We start from the raw sequence: 23,204 nt of genomic DNA, 5'->3' as shown, positions 1-23,204 counted from the left end.
TATAGACCCACATTAAAAGATAGAATGTCGACAAAGAGGGCGGCCTGGACAGATGAGTGCTTAGCACGTCGGCCTCACAGTGGGGGATCTGGGTTCAAATCCAGATCGGTCCACCTGTGTGGAGTTAGCATGTTCTAATTGGGTACTCTGGTTTTCTCCCATATTCCAAAGACATGCATGGTAGGCTGATTGGTGTTTTGAATTATTTGCTATAAAAATGAACTTAAAGGTTTATGTACCAAAGTGAGAGTCACTAATTTGATCATTGAATCTTCATAACAATGTGTGGAAAAACAGCAGGTAACCCTGGGTTTTTGCTGTATAAACAATTTAGCTTTTGTAACACTTTTACTATTTTGATCATTCCTGACCTGTCTTGACATCCTCAACAAATGTTTAGGGCACATGTGTCAAAGTGGCGGCCCGGTGGCCAAATCTGCTCCGCTGAATCATTTTGTGTGGCCCGGGAAAGTAAATCATGAGTGCCAACTTTATGTTTTAGGATCAAATTAAAATGAAGAGTATATGTGTATATTACATTTCCTGATTTTCACCCTTTTAAATCAATAATTGTATTTTTTAATCCATTTTTTCTGTTTTTTTTAGTTAAAAATCCTTTTGTAAAATCTAAAAGATTATATAAAAAAGCTCAAATAAACATTGTTTTAGATTTATAAAAACTTAATATTCAGGGATTTTAATCCAGTTCTTTTAATCCATTTATTAAAATAAACGTGAACGGTTGTTTGTCTCCTTGTACCCTGTGATTGGCTGGCCACCTATTCAGGCTGTGTCCCCCGCCTCTGGCTCGAAGTCAGCAGGGATAGACTCCAGCACCCCCATGTCCCTATTGAGGATAAGCGGTTCTGTAAATGAGCTGAGAAATTAGATGAAAATGTAATGTTTGAGAAAAACAATTTTATAAAAGCCTAATTCCTATTTGGGGCCTTTTTCGGTATCTATCTGGGTGCAACAATAATATTTTTATACCATTGCATTACTCCTCAAGCACGCACATTAGACTTAATTCCCCGAAAACTGAGCGCAGTGTCACTTTTGCACATTTTCATCACATCAAAACAAAATGATATAACCATCATACTTCAGATTCAAAGATTGTTGTTAACCGTGTTTGGATCTTGAACAAGTGTGTACGTGCAGACAGCCAGCATATGTGCCAGTGCGAAAGTGTGGTATCAACAAAGGGAGTGTGAAATGTCCCGTGGTACCTTCCACAAACAGACTGCCAAAACAAGTTCCACCTTGCGTAAAGAACAACCCCTACTTGACCTGAGTTTTTGCCCTTCCTTCCAACCGTTCTGTTGTTTGTCTCAATGTATTGATACCACTATGTTGTGTTTGAAAACACTGTAATTCCATAGAGGCTATGTCAACTTGAAGTGAACTTTTAATGGAATTTGAATAAAATGGCAAGGTAAACTGGAATCTATCAATGGAGAGCTTTGACTGCCTGTAAAACTGATGACCATAACATTTTAAATACAGTTTTGTGACCAAGCCTACATCGACTGAACAGACAGACAATAGACGAAAACTTCTCAAGGCCTTTTGCCATGCATGTCTAAAATTGTCCACAACATGTCCTTCACATAGACATGTGGTAAACAGGCGTCATGTTCCAAGCCACACCTCCTGCTAACACATTGTTTCGTAGTACGGAACACGATTCTTAGAACTAAGCATGACTAACAAAGCAATTGCATAATATGTTTTCCTTCACAGAGAGAAGCTTCAAAGTGGTTTTGTCTTCCAAGTGCTTTCAGTAAATATAGCTAAATGAGGGCACAACAGTTTCATGTACTTAGTGTGAAATTAAAAGTGGGGTTTAACACACTTTAGTAAAAATTATACTAGACGTACATGTCATGTAATTCTAATACAGTGTTCCCTCGCTTATCGCGGTTAATGGGGACCGGGACCACTCGCGATAAGTGCATTTCAGCGAAGTAGGGATTCCCCTTCCAAAATGCTTAATTTGAATTTAACTCCAATTTTTTTTTTTAAAAATTTACCCCCCTGTATACAGGACACCATTAGGAATACGGGTAGAGAGAGTGAAATTCATGTTATAACAAAAAAAATCGGAAAATATGTTGTTTCAATGTAATATTTGTATTTTTTTTTTCCAAAAAAAATCTGCGAAGCTCTGCGTCCGCGTTAACTGAAGCGCGAAGTAGCGGGGGAACACTGTATTGCATAAATGTGCAGTATATATTGTCAGTCATTTAAGAACCTAAAACTCATTCATTCATTCTCTGAACCGTTTATCCTCACAAGGGTTACGGGGAATGCTGGAGCCTGTTGCAGGTAACAACGGGCACTGGGTGGGGGGACACTGAATCGGTGGCCACCCAATCGCAGGGCACAAGGAGACGGACAACCATTCAAATCAATTTTTCCCATAGAAAATAAGTGAATACAAATAAATCCTCCTAACCCTCAGAAAAACATCAAAAACAGGATATTACAATGGAAAAACATCTTTTTATTTGATCGAATTCACCACCTACTCACAAAGTAACAAATAATTAACTCGACGTTATGATCTTCAATACTAAAATGCAGCATTATTCAGTACAGATAGACAATAGCACATGGAAGTGAGAGAGATTTGAAGTAACGTAACAAACTTTAAATTTAACATAAATGACTATACACAAAAATAAAAGCTTTAATCTTACGTTATACTAAATTTAAACCTTCTTGTGCTATAACCAAGGCAAAGATGTTAATGTCTTGATTCTCCATTGCTCAGAACCGAGTGTTTGTTTCGCCCAGTTCGTTTTTTAAAATTATTGAACCAGCTACGACTCTCTTTGAAGGATTTCGCTGCTGTCTTTTTCAGATGCTTGCTTTGCTTTCAAGTCCAAGTAGATTCTGCTGGCTTTTTCGCAGATTATTGACTTGGTCACACTATCTCCGGCTACTGTCTATCTATCTTTTAACCGTGCTAAACAAAGGCTCTCCATCTCGTTATGAATGTCACTGCACAATTTGGAAATGATGGTTAGCGTTTTGTTGCACTGGCTTGCTGTGGACACATTGCTTTTCCTTTAATTTATCACTAATTAATAACAAAAAAATGCAACATGTATGGCAGGTGGTAGTAGATATCTTCACATGAGGGAGATGCGGGTAGAAAGACAGAGCGATGGTATTCTCACATGATCGGCTACTTGGCCGCTGCATCAGGAACCATCTTGTATGCTCATATCTCAAATTTGTCATGTATCTCAAGACAAAAATGTACTCGGAATTTCTCGTATGTTGGTACACTCATATGTCAAGGTATTACTGCATGTGGGGAAACCCCAAGAAAAGCAAACTCCACACAGTGAGAACCGACCTGGGATCGAACCCAGAACTGTGAGGCCAGCATGCTAACCACTCGGACGAGCCGCCTAACCTAAAACTGATACATCATATGGATGGATCATCATCACTACACAAATTGAAGTGTTTTTGGCCTATCTTCTTTGCATTACATTCATTCATATTCTGAATTATTCATTCTCATAAGGGTTGTGAGGTTTGCTCAAGCCTATGCCAGTCAACTATGAGCACCTGTCAGGAGACACTTTGAATCAGTGGTCAGCCAATATCAGATGATCAAAATGTACAAATAAACTTCATATGTAGTATTTTAAATAGAAATGTAAATGCCTTGGGGAAATTTTCCTTTATGGGCTCACATCCCGACCAGCTACATTTCAAGAAAAGTAGTCATTATAACGGAGATCTATTTTAAAGTTTAAAAATCATTCGCTCAACTCATTCACGCCCAGTCACAAGTTATGTGTTGTGTTGGTTAGTAAAAGAGGGAAATTGAATTAGGTAGACAACCAGTCCATTTAAACTGGGAAAGATTAAATTATGACTTCATGCCTCAGCTGGTTAAAATGGATTGGTTGTCTATCCCGGCCAATTGCAGCCAAAGAGTTCAGGTATGTCACTTCAAATAAATGAATAAAATTTCCAAAGTCAAATACACACGGCCCAGACCCGTTTGAATTTATAATCCCCCTCTCGCATGCCGATTTTTATTACAATTGTTTTAAATGCATGTTTGAAATAGTACTTTTAAAAATATATATCTTTAGATATGTATTTTATTACTCACATACAGGTGCCCATACTTGTTTAGAACCACAAGACAGTTGTTGCACTATAAAAAAAAATATTTTGAAAAATGGAATTAGATGATAAAGGAAAATTTCAGTTGCACACATAGCACGGCAAACGTGTGCAGTGTTCCCTCGCTACTTCGCGGTTCAGCTACCGCCGACTCAGAGCTTTGCGGATTTTTTTTGGAAAAGAAAATACAAATATTACATTGAAACAACATATTTTACAGTTTTTATTGTTGTAACATGAATTTCACTCTCTCTACCTGTATTCTATATGGTGTACTGCATACAGGGGGGTAAAAATAAAAATAAAATAAATAAATAAATAAACAAAAAATTAAAAAAAATTGAATTAAATTCAAATTAAGCATTTTTGGAGGGGAATCCCTACTTCGCGGAAATTCACTTATCGCGGGTGGGTCCGGTCCCCATTAACCGGGATAACCGAGGGAATACTGTAAACAATTATGTGCAAATATTTCTTTTGAGAAAAAGTAAGGAAAACTGAGGGTCAATTTCAAAAGAAAGGATTCCAAATTTGACCTATTTAAGCAATGTTTGCGTGTTATTTTCGTTAAAACATTGTAAACCAAAGGGAAAATATGACTGAGAGAAAAACTCACAAAATAGCGGTGCTGTTGCGTAGTCCATGCAACTAACTTCAAGCGGAATTGACTAAGCGGAAGCACTGCAATGTGCACTGAATAAAATAAGGATTTTTATAATCTGCAGAGTGTAATACTTAAAACTACCTCAAAAGGACCGCAAGTTAACATATTTTTGGTCCGGCATACTCATCGATAATCCTTGCAATTTCGCAAAAGCTTTAGTTTACATTAAAGGTAATTAAATTCAATCACACGTGTCTGGCCACCATAAAAAAACACGGCTTACAATGTCTACATTGCACGGTTTGAACAAACATAGCGTGAGAATGTTAACATAAAACATCCACCCATCCATAAATCACACTTTATTCTATTCTTTTTTGTGGTTGACTTCACTCTCAACATACTTTCTTGATTTACTTTGAGATTGTGCTTTAGTCAAATGGTTAAACAGGTTTTGTCTACCCTATCCAAGCTTGGCTGACTCAAATTCTTCTCTTACCTTCACTTTCATCTTATCTGATGAAAGAAGTTGGAAGGTAAAATAATTAGACACGTCTCCACGTCATTCGAAAGCATAATCTTGACAAGAATGTGGAGATAGGCCTATCTATGCCCAAACCAACACATAAAAAAACCTGAGGCCATAAATAATAATAATACAGTGTTCCCTGGCTTATCAGGGGCCCCTTCAAAAATGCTTAGAGAAACGTGTAATACAAAAGCACTACCAAGCAAAAACATCGTAGTAGTCCGGATGGAGGATCATCTGCAGTTTTTTTGCACGTATGAAACATCGTTATTGGGAGTTGTGAACATTGTTTTTTTGGGCGGTGAAGATGCGCCTGTAAACAGCCATGACGTCATCAATGCGATTCCTGAACTCTCACCATGTTATTGACCATTTCTTTGGCCTTTTTTTGATGCAATTACTAATTCTTATTGAATATTTTGTTTCCACCTCTTGTAAAATGATGTAATTTATAATTTTAACTTAATATCTTTAAATTTTTTATTATTTTTTTCCTGAAAAAAATCTGCGAAGCTCTGAGTCCGCGATAGCTGAAGCGCGAAGTAGCGAGGGAACACTGTAATAGTAATCAGACATAGGCTTTGTCATCATCATTGACTCGACAAAAGCCTAATTGTCATCATACCCAGCTGAATATGACGAAATTGGTGGTGCTTCTCCACAAAGTGCGCTTTCCTGGCAAAAGGCACAATTAAGTGATAATTTCAGATTCATTGGCACTCTGCCGTGTTGGATATATCGCATCACCCCCTGAGCGCAACCAAATCTCACAGCTGCCAGTGTACTCTCCCCAGACACTTTTTCCACGGACCCCTACCTGGGTTCCCGTTTGGCCATTTATGTATAGTGTACCTCCGCGGGGGACCCCAGGTAGCAGTTTTAACCACCATCTTCTAATAACTGGCTGCCAACCTCCGTCGACCCCATTTCAGGAGTACCTTTGTCCCATTTCCGGAGTTTATCCGGAGTGAATGCAATTCACGCTTCCCTCAGATTGTAGTTTAAATATATTTTCCGTTAAAGTTTTGGCGAACAAGTTAGACACTAGGAGCAAAAATTTCAAACTGTGAGAGTCAAAGAGCCACACCTTACGTCAGAAGCAGCAAAAAAAATTAAATTTGCTAAAATATTTTTTTTAATATCATTTATTATTTGTGGTTTAATGGACCCTGATGAATTTGGGTGTGGTTAAATTTTGCACATTATACTTGAATAAATACGATATTTAGGAGCTTAGACTACCGTATTTTCACGACTATAAGGCGCACTGCATTATGAGGCGCACCCTCATTGAATGATATTTTTTTCAATATATAAGGCACACTGTATCATAAGGCGCACTGTATTATAAGGCGCATTGTCAATTTTGGAGAAAATTTAAGACTTTTAAGTGCGCCTTGTAGTCGTGAAAATATGGTAATTGCTATTGACTTCCAGGTATGAAGCACTCACTACTTTACAGTCCCCTCTAGAGCCAGCCATTGTTGATGTTTTTGATTTTTTTTGTATAAAATCTTGCAGTGGGGGAGGAGCTATATGATGGAAGATTTTGCAAACTAAGATGGCATCTGCATATTTAACAATATTGTTTCAGTTCAGGCGTTTGCTTTTTTTTAATATCCGACAGTGTTGGTTTTTGGTTTTCAGTTTTTTCCATATATAAGGCGCACTGTATTATAAGGCGCACTGTCTATTTTGGAGACAATTTAAGACTTTTAAGTGCGCCTTATAGTCGTGAAAATACGATAATTTCCTTCTCACCCACCAAAGACACCAGGTTGATATCGATGTTTTATTTGCCAGCGCAATTCAAAACATGTTTACACAGTTCACTGCATTTGTCTCTAAAATGTTTCTAAAATTCCATTAACATGTACAGCACATGCCCGGAATTCCGGACTAACCTCGAGAATACAGTCTGTCCCGAAAAAAATTAAAAGCATGAGTCATGTGGATTTTCTATGAATTGGGCTCGTCTGTAGAGGAACTTAAGGTTCGTGATCAGGCTTGTACCCATGACGAATCATCATCAAGATAACAAAGACCGGAAGTCATTATAGGCAGGAAGGAAAATGATTGCCTGGGGAGTGGCAATGCAACCATTGAATACAACCTTCTGTGAACAACAGCTTTGCCCAAAGAGGATCCGCATGCACAAGCAGTCTTAGCCAATCATAGAGTAGGCGAGACATGCCGGTGTGACGTCACCATTTTACAACTGTTGATTGATATTAAAAGAAGCGAACGTCAAACGTATGATTAGAAATAATAACCGGTTAAATGCGGATGAAGCAAAAGCTGCAAACCACTTTATTCCAGTTTAGTAAAGAGACAGTGTGTCAGTAAATTCCTCTAACGTGCTCGTAAAGGATACTGAACGCAACATTTAAAAATGAGGTCAGTAGGGGAAAGGTTATCGGAGAGGTTTTATTTCAGGCCCATCTAAATGCAATATTGAATTTAATCGCTTCCAAGCAATCTACTCAAACTTTTCTAATATTTGCCTCCTTTTAAATGTCAACAAGCAGAATTAATGCAATATCAATGCTATAATGGTTTTTTTCTATTGTCAAAAATGTACAGTTCACAAACATTACATTATGTCTTTACCTTTGGTAAATGATTATTAGGACAGAGCTGTTAAGTCTACAAACATGACAATAGTCTATGTTTGTTTATCCCAGTCATTTCTCGCTTGGTTTTTCTTTTCCCACACAAATCAATGTTGAATGAGCTCAGATCAAGGTTTCCCACAAAGCTTTATTAGCCTGGTATTTATTGCCAGGTTAAAATAGTGCAACAAAAAATTTGAAGTGTAAAAAGTATCCAAATTTTAACCACATTTTAACAGCGTCTGGTGATACAATTGAAAAATGGCTAAAAAAAAAAAAAATTGGTCCAACAAACTTGTTCCAGCTCTCTGCTATTGCCCCTGCAATCTATTTTTGTTTGTTTGTTAAAACAATTTTAACAATCTAAATAAGTCTCAAGGTCACACATTTTTTACATGGTAGAATCTTGTTAAACTATTTAAAAAGATAACATTCGTGTAAGGATTTAGATAGATCCATAATAAAAGAAATTGTACAAAAATAATGTATGTAACGTTACCTCTGCATAATAGAAATCAATAGTGTTGTCAAATGTACGGAATAAAGTAGCAGGCTGAATACTTCATGGAAAACAGTTGTCGTGATTGGTCCTTATCGTGGGAGAAGTTGGAATACAAAACTAGAGAAATTAAGTTACTGAAGAAAATAATTATTGATTTGGGGAGATATTTACATACAGTTTCAAACTAAAAGCAGAATTACCATAACATGGTGCAAGTGATTGCGAGAGGAAAAAAATGATTTTTTTACCGGTCCACTTTTGGCCAAAAACGCCAGCCAAATCCTTTGTTGATTCTCTTCCAATGTTATTTTTAACTACTATTGACAACTCCTTATTGTAATTTGGTCAAAGCAGTGTTCATTACAATTTTTTGATCGATACAAAAAATACTAACGAGCTTGTTAACTGTTCAATCAGCTCATCACTTTTATCACAGGGCCGATAAGTTAATTTTTATCTATGATCCTTATAAAGTGTAGTTTATGTGTGTATGAGTGTGTGTGTGTATGTTAAGATTCTCTCGCTATCTTGTCCAAGCTGTGCAACGTAGAGAGTTGGATTTTCTTATGGTGGCCAGAAACGACTGTCGGAACCTAATAGACGATTGAATTTCTTCACCGTCTCTAAGTGTCTAAACTCAATCTTTTATTTGTTAAAAAATCATTTTTCAAAAGAGAGTTTTTTTTAAATAGCGCAACATTTGTCTTTTGGTCTAAACAAGCAGCTGCTTGTAGAAAATAATTCATAAGTCTCTTGTGGCTAGAAATTCCAAGTGAAAGTCATTTTACTGGTATAGTCCCTGAACAGTGGGTTTTCCTTGAGCCAACAGATATCTTCATTGAGAAGCACAGTTACGGCCAAAATAAGAGTCACAACATGCCTGTAAGCTGACCTTGTGCTGGGGCAGTTTTGTCAGCTGTTTTAGTCAGGAATGAAAACATTAAGTGTTCCAAATAACTTAGACTACAGTGGTGGTGTAGACTATAAAAATGAAGAACAAATAACAATCTTGTTTAGCAATATTTAACCCTTTCATGCACAAATGATTATTTTTTTTAACCCTTACAGATCACTCATTGGGTACCATTGACAGTGCTTGGTGTCCAATAATATTTAACTGGGAACGATAAATGAACATTCATTTATAGGTCAGTTGGTATTTCAAATATTTTGCTAGCTATCATAACATATACTCTGTGATCATTCAATTTCTTCCAGCCCCTTTGGGTTACATTGGTTTGGACGTCTATTTTCATAAGTTGACTGATGACAAAATGGCCGTGTGCACGGGTGCAACAGCTCAATGCTCTCCAGTTTGGTGTTTTGTTTTCGCAATTTTATCGTTATTTACTAACATCTGCGAGGCAAACTTTTTCTACAGTCGCCAGGATTTAATAGGGAGAAGATGCGATACACCCTTCACAACAGATTACCAACGGACCTACAATATCCCTGAGAACCTCTCGATACCACCGGGATCTCTGTGGATAGTCAGCCCACTTGGAGTACGACGGAGGCGGTTAAGGGAAAGAAAGCAAAAGCGCGGATGCCGGGCGGGCCTAGCTGCTAGGCTAAGGAAGCAACCACACCTTGTGGAGAAGCACTACCAATTTCGTCATACCCTTTGCTGGGTATGATGACTATTAGACTTTTGTCGAGTCAATGATGATGACAAAGCCTATGTCTGATTATTATTATTATTATTGTTATTATTATTATTATCAAGGACAGACAAAGTATTAAGATATGTGAGGTCGGTCGTGAGATATACAAGACAAAACAAAACAACATAAATAAACAGTTGTATGAATTTGTCTTTATTCCTCTTCTTTTTCAGTTTCTTGCCATTTGTTTGATTTTTCAGTTTTTTTAATTAATGTTATTCTATTTAGATTTATTTATATTTTTTAATTACTCTTGGTTTTTATGTGTTTTTTAAATTGTTTTTTTATTTAATATAAATGAAAATCAATACTTTGATTAATTCATTCATTTCATTTAAAATTATTTAGATATTTTTTATTGGCCATTGTAAAATACATACAGACAATTCTAATACTATAATTGGATGAGACATTTTGCTGCAAAATTGGGTCCAAATTGAATACTAGGCCGCAAGTTTGAAACCCCTGTCCTATATGAATGTAATCAAATCATTTAAGCTAGCTTTTGCAGTTGAAATGGTTTTCATGTTTTCAACTGTAGATGGCATTGAGTGGGTCATCACATAAGCCAAACCTGAGGATTAGCCACTCTTAAAACTGCCTTAAAATCATTGAATTTTACAATTTCCTGTATATAAGCCACCCTTTGATTCAAAATGTTCACCTCCATATTTATGGTTTTAATAGGGAGTACAAATGCTTTACTTTGAAGGGAAAATCTTAAGAAAAATCAACGCACGTGGTATTTCTGAGATACTGTATGTATCAAAACCACATTATTATGGTCAATATCATAAGGAGGTTAGTAATCCATCCAGTAATGGTTGTTTTCTTACTACAAAACAGAAAATAACAGATAACATTAAACAGTAAATGTTAATTTGCTACTGGTGTAAGTAAGTCTTGTGCGTCGTACCCTCAAATCAGTCATTTTTTTGTGACAAATACAACTTATATGCGAGCAAATACGGTTATCTAGAGGCATATGAATATTTTAAAATATATGCAGTTTTTATCTTTGTACTACTGAAATAAAAACATTGCAGAAAGAGAAATTGCACAGTGTAAGCATAACATCATCAAAATCACAATCAAGACAGCTCAAATGATCAATTTGGATTTTTTTATGTAACTATATTTAAATCAAAATTCTAAAATGTTACTCTTTCCTTGAGTTACTTCAAAATGTCAGCTTTTGATCCAGCTCCATGTAGTTTTAAAACTGAAAAGTTTAATGGGTGTAGGCTGAATTTAGGCTTAATGTGGGGTTCAATGTTCAAGAATATTTTCATAATATGTTGGAGGTCAATAAAAAACAGGCAGGGGGCTATATAGTTTGGACACCCTCGGTTAAAGGTCTTAAGTGTGCCCCCATTTATTTTTGATACCAAAAGTAGTCACTCGCTCTATAAATGTCTTAAGTGTCGATGTTATAATAGCTGCACACTGTCCTTGAAAGGGCTAACTCATTTTATACTGCTTCTCACTGCGATTCCGTTATGAAACGATGAAATGTTTTTAATTTCCGATAAGTCAATTAACAAGGCGCAACAACAGTTCCCTGTAACCTTTATTCCAGTTGGCAATAATGCCCCTGATGCGTCATCGATCAAACAGCGACTGCCCCATCTCTGTTTACTTCGAATGTACTTTCGGTATCTGGCAACCCTCGTCAACTTCCTGTGCTCATGAGCTGAGCACGCCTCAGCCATCATCAGAGCACGCGGTGTCCACGCGTCGACTCCGGTCGCTGATTGGCTGAAAGAGGGAAAACACTCTATTTGCACCAATTGCAGCGCTGTACACGCGTGTTCACGCTCGCTCCGCATGGACAGCTGGGGCGAGTGGCTACAAACCTGCAAGCCTTGTTTACACCACGCTCAAAAAGACGAGGCTGCTGCTACTTTGAGTTACTCTGCAAGAAACGCTACTCTTATCTTATTCTCGTCAGCTATCCTAACGCCCAAACATGGTGGCGATGCTGAAGCGAGTGAAATTGTTCCAGATCGTTTTGTCTGATACAAAGACTTTTTATTGCGGCGGGGACACGCTGTCCGGCCGAGTAGAAGTGGAAGTGAACGAAGTTACCCGAGTGTCAGCAATTAGGCTGCTCGGTTTAGGATGCGCCAAAGTGGAATACGCCAAAGGGAAGCAACGTTGTCGACAGGAGGCCGAATACCTCAGACATGAAGCAGTTTTATCTCGTCAGGATCAACCTACAGGTACTGATAACACTTTGAAGCTTTTATGCATTATATATGTTTGTTAAAAGATGTACTGTATACTTTCATTGACATTAGCTGAGAAAACAGCCGTTTTGAACTGCATTTTCTCGTTTATAAGCACCTTAAAATTGCCTTAAAATCATTGAATAGTACAATTTCTCGCGTATAAGTCCCCCGTGATTCACATTTTTTACCTCCATATTCATGGTTTTAATAGCGAGCACACGTGATACTTTGAAGTGGTATTTCTAAGATACTGTATAAATCAAAAGCACAGGGTCAATATCAAAATGATGATGGCTGTTTTCTTACTGCAAAACAGAAAATAACCAACAGATAGTTACACGTTAATTTGCCGACATCTACTGGGGGAAAAAAGAGTACATATAGCAACGCTGTAAGTCTTGTGCGCATATAAGCCGTACCTTTGATTCAGTCATCCTTTTTTCGTTACAAATATGGCTCATGCGAGAAAATGTGCTATATTTTTTTTATTAGTAAACTCGAGATCTGATATAACAGATGCTTATACACATTATTTTTTCTTCTTTTCAGACTCCGATGGCTCCGTTGTTTTGAGACCTGGCAACAAATACGAGTACACCTTCAGTTTCGAGCTCCCCCAACATGGGTAAGTGTTATTTTTATGTTGTCGTTGAAGCTAACATAGTTCACCAGTGTTATCCAGAAATTGTCACATTTAAATTCACGAAATGATCTATAACCAACATCTCTTGAATTATTCACGTATCTAACGATACAGACTGCAATGTAAGCCTACTTGGTTGTTGTCATGAAAGACAACAAGTGGACGCAGAACCCTTTCTAGAGTAATTAACGCCATTTTTGATCAATATAAAAACGTCAATTAACCATTTTAAGAATGTATAGGGCCACCATTGTCAACTATGCATTAAGATCTGGTAAACAAGTATGGCCTCCTCGACTTGAAAAACATGCCAGCTCTGAATTATAATTATTTTTTGTTAATATTAATCATGGTTGTATTTTTTAAGATTTCCTTTCATCGATACAAATGAGTAATGATAATAAAAATTAATCATTTAAAACCAGTAATACCCTATAAGATTTGGTCCCAAAAAAAACTTTTTATTAGTGGTTACCTCATTTCCTGCCACTAACAATGTTGGATTGCCTCCCACTCAAATGTGTTTGGACACTTAGCGCCATCAATGGCTGCCAGTGATGTGCCTATGAAGGGTTATACACTGATTACACTTACCAAATTGTGGGAGAAAAGTTGATTGTTAAAAATAAATCAGTCTATTAATTGTTTAACCATTGTGATATCAGACTGTCCTAACATTCATGTTTACTATATTTTCTGTATTTTTTACAGAAAACTTGTGTCATCTTACAAAGGAAAGTTTGGCTATGTCCACTATTTTGTAAAGGCTAAACTGGAAAGACCTCAGCAGCCTACACTTGAATGCAAGAAACACTTTGAAGTGGAAGAACCCCTCGATGTTAACACGCCAGACCTGCTGGTAAATTCACTAATAAAATTCCAAAAAATTAGCTAGCAACGTTGCCTTTTTTTTAACCAGTAACGTGTCTTTGCAGTGTCCCACTGGTGGAATGAAAGAGAAGAAGGTCACCTGCATGTTCATCCCAGATGGTCAGGTGTCGCTCAATGCCAAAATAGACCGACGTGGGTTCTGCGAGGGCGAAGACATTTACATCAATGCCAAGTTCGAGAACACGTGCTCGCGTATCGTGGTTCCTAAGGCCGCCATCATTGCCAAGCACACTTACCAAGCCAATGGCCGCACTAAAGTCTTCCGCCAGAAGCTCTCGTCGGTACGAGGGAATCACATCATCTCAGGAATGTGCGACGCCTGGCAGGGTAAAAGCATTCGAGTTCCAAAGATCAAACCATCAAAACTGGACTGTGACTTAATCAGGATGGAGTACGCATTAATGGTAAGATTCTTTTGAAAGAGTATGTTTAAAAAAAAAATACACGTTGAATACAGTGTTCCCTCGCTACTTCACGATTCAGCTATCGCGGACTCGGAGCTTAGCAGATTTTTTGGGGGGAAAATAAATAAATAAATACAAATATTACATTGAAACACCATATTTTACACGTTTTTTTTTTGTTATAAATAAATTTCACTCTCTTGACCCGTATTCCTTATGGTGTACTGTATACAGGGGGGTAAAAAAAGAAAATAAAATAAAAAAAATTGAATTAAATTCAAATTAAGCATTTTTGAAGGTGAATCCCTACTTCGCGGAAATTCACTTATCGAGGGTGGTCCCGGATCCCTATTAACCACGATAAGTGAGGGAACACTGCAACTCATTGCTCATTTTTTTTAGCCCCACACACTCTTTATCTGACCCGAACCTCAGAGAATGTCATAATAATAATAAATGTGGTTTGTTTGTTTTTTTTATCAAGATTTATATACACATCCCTGGGAGTGAAAAGCTGATCTTGGAGCTGCCGTTGGTTATCGGGACCGCCGGTTTGGGCAGCCGTAGCAGCAGCGTCAGTAGCCAGGAAGGTTCGGTTAGCTGGGTATCGCTCAACATGCCCGAGCTTCCCAGCTACCACGACATCACCCGCGACATCCGAATGGATCAACCGCTCACGCCGCTCCTCGATTCTTTTGACGGCGACGACAGCCCGATCTTCATGAACCCGCCCACTTTCTGTTTCCCACCTCCTCCTGTTTACTCAGAGGTTTGCATTTTAGCCTTTTTCACAAACAATCCAATCAGCAAATAATAATTGGACATGTTTTAATCAGAATTTCTTTCATTTCCAGACGGAGGAAGAGTTCAACCTGAATGCACACATGTTGCCAGTGTGTTGAAGAAGTGCGTTTTTTTTTTTCAACGTTGGGTTTAGTTCAGTCTGTTCAACACAAGCTAATGGAAACAGAAACTCCAAGCGTCAAGAGATGCGTTGGGCGAGAAGCGCGCTTACCTGCTGTGAGCTGTTCTCTGTGCACTTGATCGTCCGAGTACCTCCCTGCCTGCGGTGCTCAGAGCTGGCGAGCGTGGGGCACGCACTTTCTTCTGAATAAGCTGTCCAAATTGTCTTCTTCGGGGGCTCACTTCAATGCTTTGTCGCGAGGGCAGCCCCGACTGCCTTCTGTTCGATTCAGGAGGGTTCATTTCCTCATTGTGCTTTAGTCATTCCAGGGTCATCAATAAACAAAACCCTCCTTTTTATTTTACCGTTAATTATCTGTTTGGGAAGGAAAGTTGTTAATGGTGGATTTAACCTGTCTGGATTGCTGATAAAACCTCATTGTTAGGTTCTTTTTCTTTATGAACATATTCTAACATGTCTTGTTTGAAGAGGTTTGTTCTTGAAAGTTGTTGCACTTTTTGGATGTTTTTGACCTAAAGCGCTTTTGTTTTGATCTGATGTGGAATTGTTTATGTAGGTCAAGACGTGTGGAACCTGTTACCTTTGCAAAAACCGCATGCACTTTTCTCTACCCCATCAGTGCCAAACACAATATTGAAAGATCATTAACTTTTTGATCGGTTTGCCATATATTCCATTTCACATTTAGGTAATTAAATGTTGGGTTAATAGAGGAAGAAAAAAAAAGACTTCTAATTTGTACCTGTTTCTTGTTGTCCAAGACAACATTTCACCTTGAGGTTGTAAATACTTTTTGCATCTTGCTGTCTTTAAGACAAAACCAAGACTGATTTGTTGAAAAGAAGAAATTGTGTTTGGAATGCTTCTTTGATATTTTTGTATGTTTTATAATAAAAAAAGTTACCAAAAAATCAATATATTTCTGACTGATTATTTAACATTTCATCATTCAATTGATCAATTTCTTTTGTCAAAAGCACATCTTGCATGTTTTTGCTACATTGCTCTAAATAAATACACTAGCTTATTTCAAAATTATTGGAAACTAATTTTCTAAACTTATACGTGCCATTGACAATGCTAGAAGTACAGTGTTCCCTCGCTTATCGCGGTTAATGGGGACCGGGACTCCCCGCAATAGCTGCGTTTCCGCGAAGTAGGCGTGCCCTTTCAAAAATGCTTAAAGAAACGTGTAACACGTGCACAAAAGCACCACCAAGCAAAAACATAGTAGTCCGGATGGAGGATCTTCTGCAGTTTTTTTGCACGTAAGAAACATCCTTATTGAGAGCTGTGAACAGTTGTTTTTTTTGGCGGTGAAGATGCGCCTGTAAACAGCCATGACGTACGTCATCAATGCGATTCCTGAACTCTCACCATGTTTTTGACCATTTCTTTGCCCTTTTTTGATGCAATTACTAATTCTTATTGAATATTTTGTTTCCACCTCTTGTAAAATGATGTAATTTATAATTTTAATTGAATATCTTTAAAAAAATATTATTATTAATAACCTGCAAAGCTCTGAGTCCCCGATAGCTGAAGCGCGAAGTAGCGAGGGAACACTGTATTTTATCATAACTTATAGTTGATCTGAATTCTCATACTTGAGTGCCATTGATGGCACTTGAAATCCAACGAGTTAACAGACTAATCTAGGGCAAAATTTTAGAAGCAACTTATCGGTTCTCATATTATACAATGACATGTTTTAATATGATCAATTTTTGGCATGAACATAATGAAAACCTGTTGGGAAACTAAATATAGCAATAGATCACCAATATATTCTTACTCCCCTATTCCCAACCAGAATTAAAAATGAGTTTCCTGAGACATTAAAAGCATCAGTACTACAAAGTATACTGGTTTAGATGTAACGTAATATAATATTAAAGGCATTTTTTTTCTTGCTAAACCCTAAAGAGGGTCACTAATTCCTGTTCTGCACTGCTGACGTCTTTCTATTTTGCTGTGTGTCAGATAAGGCAGCTGTTTATCTGCAGACGTCAAAAAGTTTCTGCTCATTAATGCTGAAACGCTGTAAACTGCAGGAAAGAGAAGTATGCTCCAAATTGGTGGGGGGTGACGGAGTTGCTTTAAGATAGAGCCTGAACCAGGGGTGTCACACTCCCTTTGGTCTGCACAACGAATAGAGCTTAATTTGAGATCAAGCGGGCCGGACCAGTAAACTCATTGCAAAATGACATAGAACTAACAATAAGCCCACTTTTTTCCTTTGTATTAGTCACTAATACTAATAATTAGTGCAAAGAATGAGTAAATTATCAAAATGTTTATTAAAAGAATTTTCCTTTTTACATTATGAACAATATATTATGAACAAGAGAATAACATAAGAACATAAATAAATGTCAATTCATGTTGTCTGGACGTACTAAAACACTGCCCCTAGCGGATAATACAAGAACTACACATTTTTAAAGAAAATTCATATTTTTTTATACAATGCAGCTTTCTACCACAGGCCGTACCAAACCACCAGACGGGCCGGATCCGGCCCGCTGGCCGTATGTTTGACACCCCTGCTGTAGACCGAGATAAAAAATGTTTTATGGATAGCATAACATAGATAACACTAGATATGACTTTTTTTTTTAGATATCTTGCATGGTGGTTTTCGTAAATGACTGAAACATGGCTTTCTCTACCTCGTTCACCAGTGAGTGTTGATTTAGAAAAGAAGTGATCCATCCATCCATTTTCAATAGTGTTTACTTTTAGGATTACAGTTGTTCCCACTCCAGTTTCCTGCCACCTTCCAAAAATATGCTTGAGAGCAAGTCTAAATTTCACAGAGTCTGTTTGTCTATATGTTCCCTGTGGTTGACTGGCAACCAGTCCAAGGTCTTGGTAAGTAAGATAGAACCGACTCAAATTACCCTTGACCCTAAAGATGGAATGGAACATGGAAAGAAGATCTCTTCACTTTTTGAGTTCGGATTCTAGCAGATAAACTCTGACATAAATGGTATTTACAATGTTTTGGTTCCTTAACATAATGGTATGCAATGTGGAGCACAGAAAACAGGTGTAGTGAATTAGGTGAAGGGTTGTGGGATTGAGGATAGACCTTGTTGGGTCAGTGCATAAGCCATGTATCCGCTTTCCAAGAAACTCTAGCATTGGACGCTAGGCTCAAATCCAAATTTAGGCTTTTAATAGTGGCACTGCTATTTAAAGGAACATAACACAATACATCAGTGATGGACCGTCAGGGTCTGCAAGGCCTTCTCTGCTGGCCTAAAAAAAATCTGAATCACAGACTGATCTTAATTATTTTTTGTCCATGAATACTTATTAATAATTCCAAATTGTCTGTTAGCTTCCTTTCATTGCTTTTCCCCCTGGTTGCGCTGCTTCCACCTGTGTGTTTTCATATTTAAGCATCTATCCAATCACCTTTCAGCTATTATTTGTTGCCAGGGTTAGAAATGGAGTAAAATTACTCACAAAGTGCATGTATTCAGTATTTTGTATGATTTTTAGTATGTGAAGGCTGTGCATAAAATGTCCTCCACTTCTGAAAGGATACGTGCAGTGCACAGATGTGAATGTAAAAACAAGTTTGCGCAAAATTGAATGACAAACTAAAAATGAGAAGTTACTTCACACTCGCAATTGTGCGTGACTACCTTATCATTTGTGTAGACAAATAAGGTATCCTGATTTATTTGGAACAGCTTAAGAACTGGTTGGTTGCACGTGTTGCAACTTTCATAAGCAGCATTCCTGTCTTGGGAAAAGGAATGAATAGGGTCATTCTGTGACATTTGCATGATTAAGTGGTTAGATTACCCTGTTGAGTTTTTAGTTTTGATTTTGAATCAAGGTAATGCAGCAGATATTTGAGAAATTCTATCTAAATGTTTCTTATCCTTTCCTTTAAAGTGAATCAATAAAATCACTAAAGTAACTTAAAAAATTGCTAGATTCATGCAATGGCCAACGAGTGCAAACAAGCTTACATGCTCACACCTTTGACCTATTTTTGTGAGTTTATTTGACTTTGAAAACCTAAACATCTAACATTTTTAGAGTATTGGAAAACACATTTATCCTTCCTACAAAAGCCATATCAAAACAAAAAATATGCCAGCCCTCAGTTTCTAGTTTTGAACAAGCTACCAGAAGCCTCTATTTTTAAGAGCCATTTGCAGCTCCAGAACCAATGGCAGGAAGCATACGAATGAGTTACGATGCAACTTACTGGCATACATCGCCACGCGCTGGACAGAATACTGTACTACATCAGCTTGAAGAGCATGTTATTTGGAGATGTCTTTTTATGTTTGCAAGGAAAATAGAGAATCACACATTATCACGGCACTTTTTTAAAAAAAAGATAACCACACAGTTTAAATTTGTCACTCAAATGTATTTAATGCCAAGTAAACAACTGGGCTTCCACCCACAACACTGAAAAACAAGGCAATCGTTACAATTCCAAAATCTCTGTGGACATTGTGCCAACAACTACAGAATTGTTTTTCACAGCTATTCAAAACTCTGTTCCGCAGTGAAGGTTTGATTCCTTGTTGGAGTAACAACGCAGTCTCTTCAATCACAGATGCTGAGCAAGGGGGAAAAAAATCGTATTAAACACACAAATGAGATGCAGTAGACATGTTCACAACGGATCAACTCAGCACAGAATGCTGTAGAAGTCCACTGGGATTTTATTTATGGTCAAGTCCACAGCAAGTCAGGAACAAAACTACCTGAAAGCCTTGGTATATGACCAATGCACAAAAAGAAATCCAGGAACCACATACCTTTTAAGTCATGTCTTGCCCAGGATAAATCAGTTACCTGCCAGGTCAAAATACAGAAAGAAACAATCATTAGTGCACAAGAATTGCATTTCATTTCATTTGTTTTGTTTTTTTACACGATATGTTCGAGCAAGGAGGAAGAGCATGCATCAGCAGCCATAACAGATCTTCAAACACACAGTAAGGAGACCAACATGGCCATTGATGTTGCTTTCACACATTTTAACATGCCTGCCGATTAAACAGCAAGCTGCAGAAAACCAACAAGTGCCGACTCAATACAAGAAATAGATTTAAAAAATTTAATTCATGCTTACATGTAGCTTTTTTACTGAAATTGCATAATTAGAGTTCCTTAATTCAAATCAACATTTGAGTTTATTCACTCTGGTGACGATATCCCCGTCAGTGTATCAGCCAGGACACAGCCTCGGTGCAACCTTCAGAACATAGTTAAAATATATTTATACATACGTGTATATATATATAATACCTATACAATATATATAATACACTCGTTTTAACCACTTTCTTTCCCAAAATTGATTCCAATCCACATGCCTGAGACAATTAAAAATAGGAAGCCTTAAAAAGCAATGTGTCAATATAAATACCAGGCCCCCACACACAAAGTGTGGTGACCAACGATGCCACACACTGACTTTTGCTCTCGCACCGGCTTTTGAACAGTCCTGCTGATGAAGCAGCTGGCTGCAGATACCATACGGTGCTCTTAAGAAAAAGTGCCATTCCAAACAGTAATTTCTGTAGAGAGGCAGTTCTCCAACCCAATATATGCATGTTCTTACGCACCGTTGTCCGCAACTTGAATGTTCGTAAGTAGGGGAGCGTCTGTATGGAGATAGTCAGGAGGGCATACTCCAGCACAGTCCCCTGGAAAAACAAAAGGTGAGGGTGAAGCTTTGAAACAACAATATTAAGGATCAAGAATACCTAATTTTGCTCAGAAAGGCACATGTCATTCACAAGTCAGAGCAGTTGAACATTTTTTTGCCAATCATCATACCAAGTGGCTCAAGCAGTAAAATTTAATGAGGAAAAACTCACCCCAGTTGGTGGGAGTTGTCTTTGTTCCTGTATAATTGATTGGGAGAAGTTTAGCATACAAGTTGATAAATTGACCAGACGTATAGCACATGTAATTTGTCCAAGTAACACTACAGAGAAGAGTGCACTGCAGTGTTGTACAGGAGAATGAGTTGCTCTTTGCACTGCAATTGCTTGGTGGCCCACCAAACAGGACCATTGTAAAGCTCTGCTGTGCCAAAAAGAAACTTCCCGTTTACATATATTCAAATTTTAATGCATTCCAGGACTGCACGTGTATGTTAATTTACTCTTATTTCAAATCAATGTTCCACATAGAAATGAACAAAACAAGTCAAACAGTTAAACATTTTAGCCAACCATACAAATTGGCTCAAGAAGTAAAAAAAAAACAAGGAAAACTTACCCCAGTTGCTGGGCATTTGTCTTGTGCCTGCATAATAGATTGGGAGAACTTTAGCAAACACGGAGAACTTTAGCATACAAGTTGATAAATTGAACACACGTATAGAACATGTCATTCGTCCAAGTAACACCACAGCGAAAACGCACTGCAATGGTTTGCCGGAGAATGAGTTGCTCTTTGCACTGCAATTGCTTGGTGGCCCACCAAACAGGACCATTGTAACGCTCTGCTGTGCCAAAAAGAAACTTCCCGTTTACATATATTCCATTTTAACATAAGTAAGGACCACTATACATTAAAGTCATGCCTTGAGATACGAACTTAATGCATTCCAGGACTGCACTTGCATGTTGATTTACGCTGGACCCATTGCGTTTTGCTTGATGCAGCATTGACTAGCTGCTAGCTCCGGATGGAGCAGCGTTGCATTGGGTTTTTATTTTTTGCCAATTTTTTTAGTCATTGGTTCCTTTTTTGTGCTAGTGACTAGCACAAAAAAGGAACCAATGACTAAAAAAAATTGGCAAAGAATAAAAACCCAATGCAACGCTGCTCCATTTTTAGTCATTGGTTCCTTTTTTGTGCTAGTCACTAGCACAAAAAAGGAACCAATGACTAAAAAAAATGGCAAAAAATAAAAACCCAATGCAACGCTGCTCCATCCGGAGCTCGTAGAGCTCTTTACACGAGGGAGACGCAGCAAGACAGGGCCCTGAAATCACAAGCAGCCTGTTGCGCCTCGGCCATCTGGGATGGCAGTTTTGTGTACTCATATCTCAAGGCAAATACTTATCGGAATTACACTCAAATCCCTAGTATTTTGAGGCACTCAAGTTATTACTGTAACGTACTTGAGCTACTTACCTCAAAAGGTTATGACCAACAGCCAGTCGCAGAAGCAACGAGAACACAATCTGCAAGAAAACGTCCTGTTTAGGTTTTGATATAAAATCAAATAGTTCGGGAAATACTCTCAAAAATATTTTGCTAACATGTTTTATAATGTATCAGGTCTTATTGACACCTTTCAGCAACCAGTAGTGCAGGGTGTAAGCAAAGCCTGATGTAATATGGCCACATTTATCACGGGGAAACACCACTGAACAGGAACGTCCACGAAATTGGAAAAATTGTGGCAGTTACATGGTAAATTGTTTATACCGGAATGTTGAGTTTGCCTACAGACTTAATTTGAGCTCCAACGTGGGTTAATTTGAGTAACATATTCCAAGTGTCTCCAATTGGGTCTTTAGCAAGCAAGCAATGAAACACGTGTACACCAGGCCGCAACTTCCGAGCTGAATATTTCCACATTCCCACAAATAAATGAACAATAACATGCAAACACATTGCAATTTTAATTCTGTGGATGTATTTAAACTTCTTTCAATCAATAACGCTTAAACTTCCCTTGTAAGCTAACGGCCAGCCTGGTTGATTGGAGGCTATAGTGACGCTGGAAACGTGAAAAACCTTAATCAAAACAAATTTGTTCACCGTAATATATATAAACATTCAAACAGCAAAATAGCATTATACCCAAGATGTTTGCTCCTCGGTCGGTACTTACTTTGCTACCATCATCGTTACAGAGATAGCGTCGATTGTGTCGACGGCGTCGAGTAGAAGTCGAAGAGGATGACTGGCAGTATTGCAAAGCATTTTATACCGTGTGTTGCGACAATTAGAAGTACTTTACGTTAAATGCGCAATTGTTCTTTCTTCGATCCTAATTTATTACATGATTTACGTTACTACTTTAAATGAGTTTTTA

The 23,204-nt window shown here is 37.8% G+C and overlaps 1 protein-coding gene, 1 long non-coding RNA gene and 1 other non-coding gene across 4 annotated transcripts; 1 reads left to right on the top strand and 2 right to left on the bottom strand.

The window, feature by feature from the left end:
- The first annotated feature begins 11,896 nt into the window (after positions 1–11,896).
- On the top strand, positions 11,897–16,075 carry txnipa (thioredoxin interacting protein a). Its single transcript, XM_077743762.1, has 6 exons — positions 11,897–12,288; positions 12,847–12,922; positions 13,652–13,799; positions 13,876–14,235; positions 14,720–15,004; positions 15,090–16,075. The coding sequence occupies exons 1-6, from the start codon at positions 12,036–12,038 to the stop codon at positions 15,135–15,137; spliced, it is 1,170 nt and encodes a 389-aa protein (XP_077599888.1). The 5' UTR covers positions 11,897–12,035; the 3' UTR covers positions 15,138–16,075.
- Positions 16,076–19,538: 3,463 nt separating this feature from the next.
- LOC144215252 (uncharacterized) lies at positions 19,539–23,163 on the bottom strand. 2 transcript variants are annotated; one of them, XR_013330374.1, is made up of 8 exons: positions 23,001–23,163; positions 22,295–22,344; positions 21,431–21,457; positions 21,025–21,051; positions 20,770–20,850; positions 20,274–20,396; positions 19,957–19,993; positions 19,539–19,754 (listed from the first exon to the last, which is right to left on the bottom strand). It is a non-coding gene; the product is annotated as an uncharacterized LOC144215252 (long non-coding RNA). The 2 variants fall into 2 exon arrangements; XR_013330375.1 differs by having other exon boundaries at positions 20,343–20,396.
- Positions 20,551–20,688, bottom strand: LOC144215294 (small nucleolar RNA SNORA8). Its single transcript, XR_013330391.1, has one exon. It is a non-coding gene; the product is annotated as a small nucleolar RNA SNORA8 (small nucleolar RNA).
- Positions 23,164–23,204: the final 41 nt, after the last annotated feature.

This window comes from Stigmatopora nigra, chromosome 21 (genome assembly GCF_051989575.1).
Source record: "Stigmatopora nigra isolate UIUO_SnigA chromosome 21, RoL_Snig_1.1, whole genome shotgun sequence".
NCBI lineage: Eukaryota > Metazoa > Chordata > Actinopteri > Syngnathiformes > Syngnathidae > Stigmatopora > Stigmatopora nigra.
The sequence above is the reverse complement of the archived record's forward strand: the minus strand, read 5'-3'. Positions and strand labels throughout refer to the sequence as shown.

What these genes read in the sequence shown, in the direction of transcription:
- txnipa (XM_077743762.1), top strand. Translation starts at nt 12,036, where the DNA reads ATGGTGGCGATGCTGAAGCGAGTGAAATTGTTCCAGATCGTTTTGTCT. An exon ending in TTCGAGCTCCCCCAACATGG is followed by an intron (nt 12,923 to 13,651) that starts GTAAGTGTTATT and finishes TATTTTTTACAG; the next exon opens with AAAACTTGTGTCATCTTACA. An exon ending in CTCCTCCTGTTTACTCAGAG is followed by an intron (nt 15,005 to 15,089) that starts GTTTGCATTTTA and finishes TTTCATTTCCAG; the next exon opens with ACGGAGGAAGAGTTCAACCT.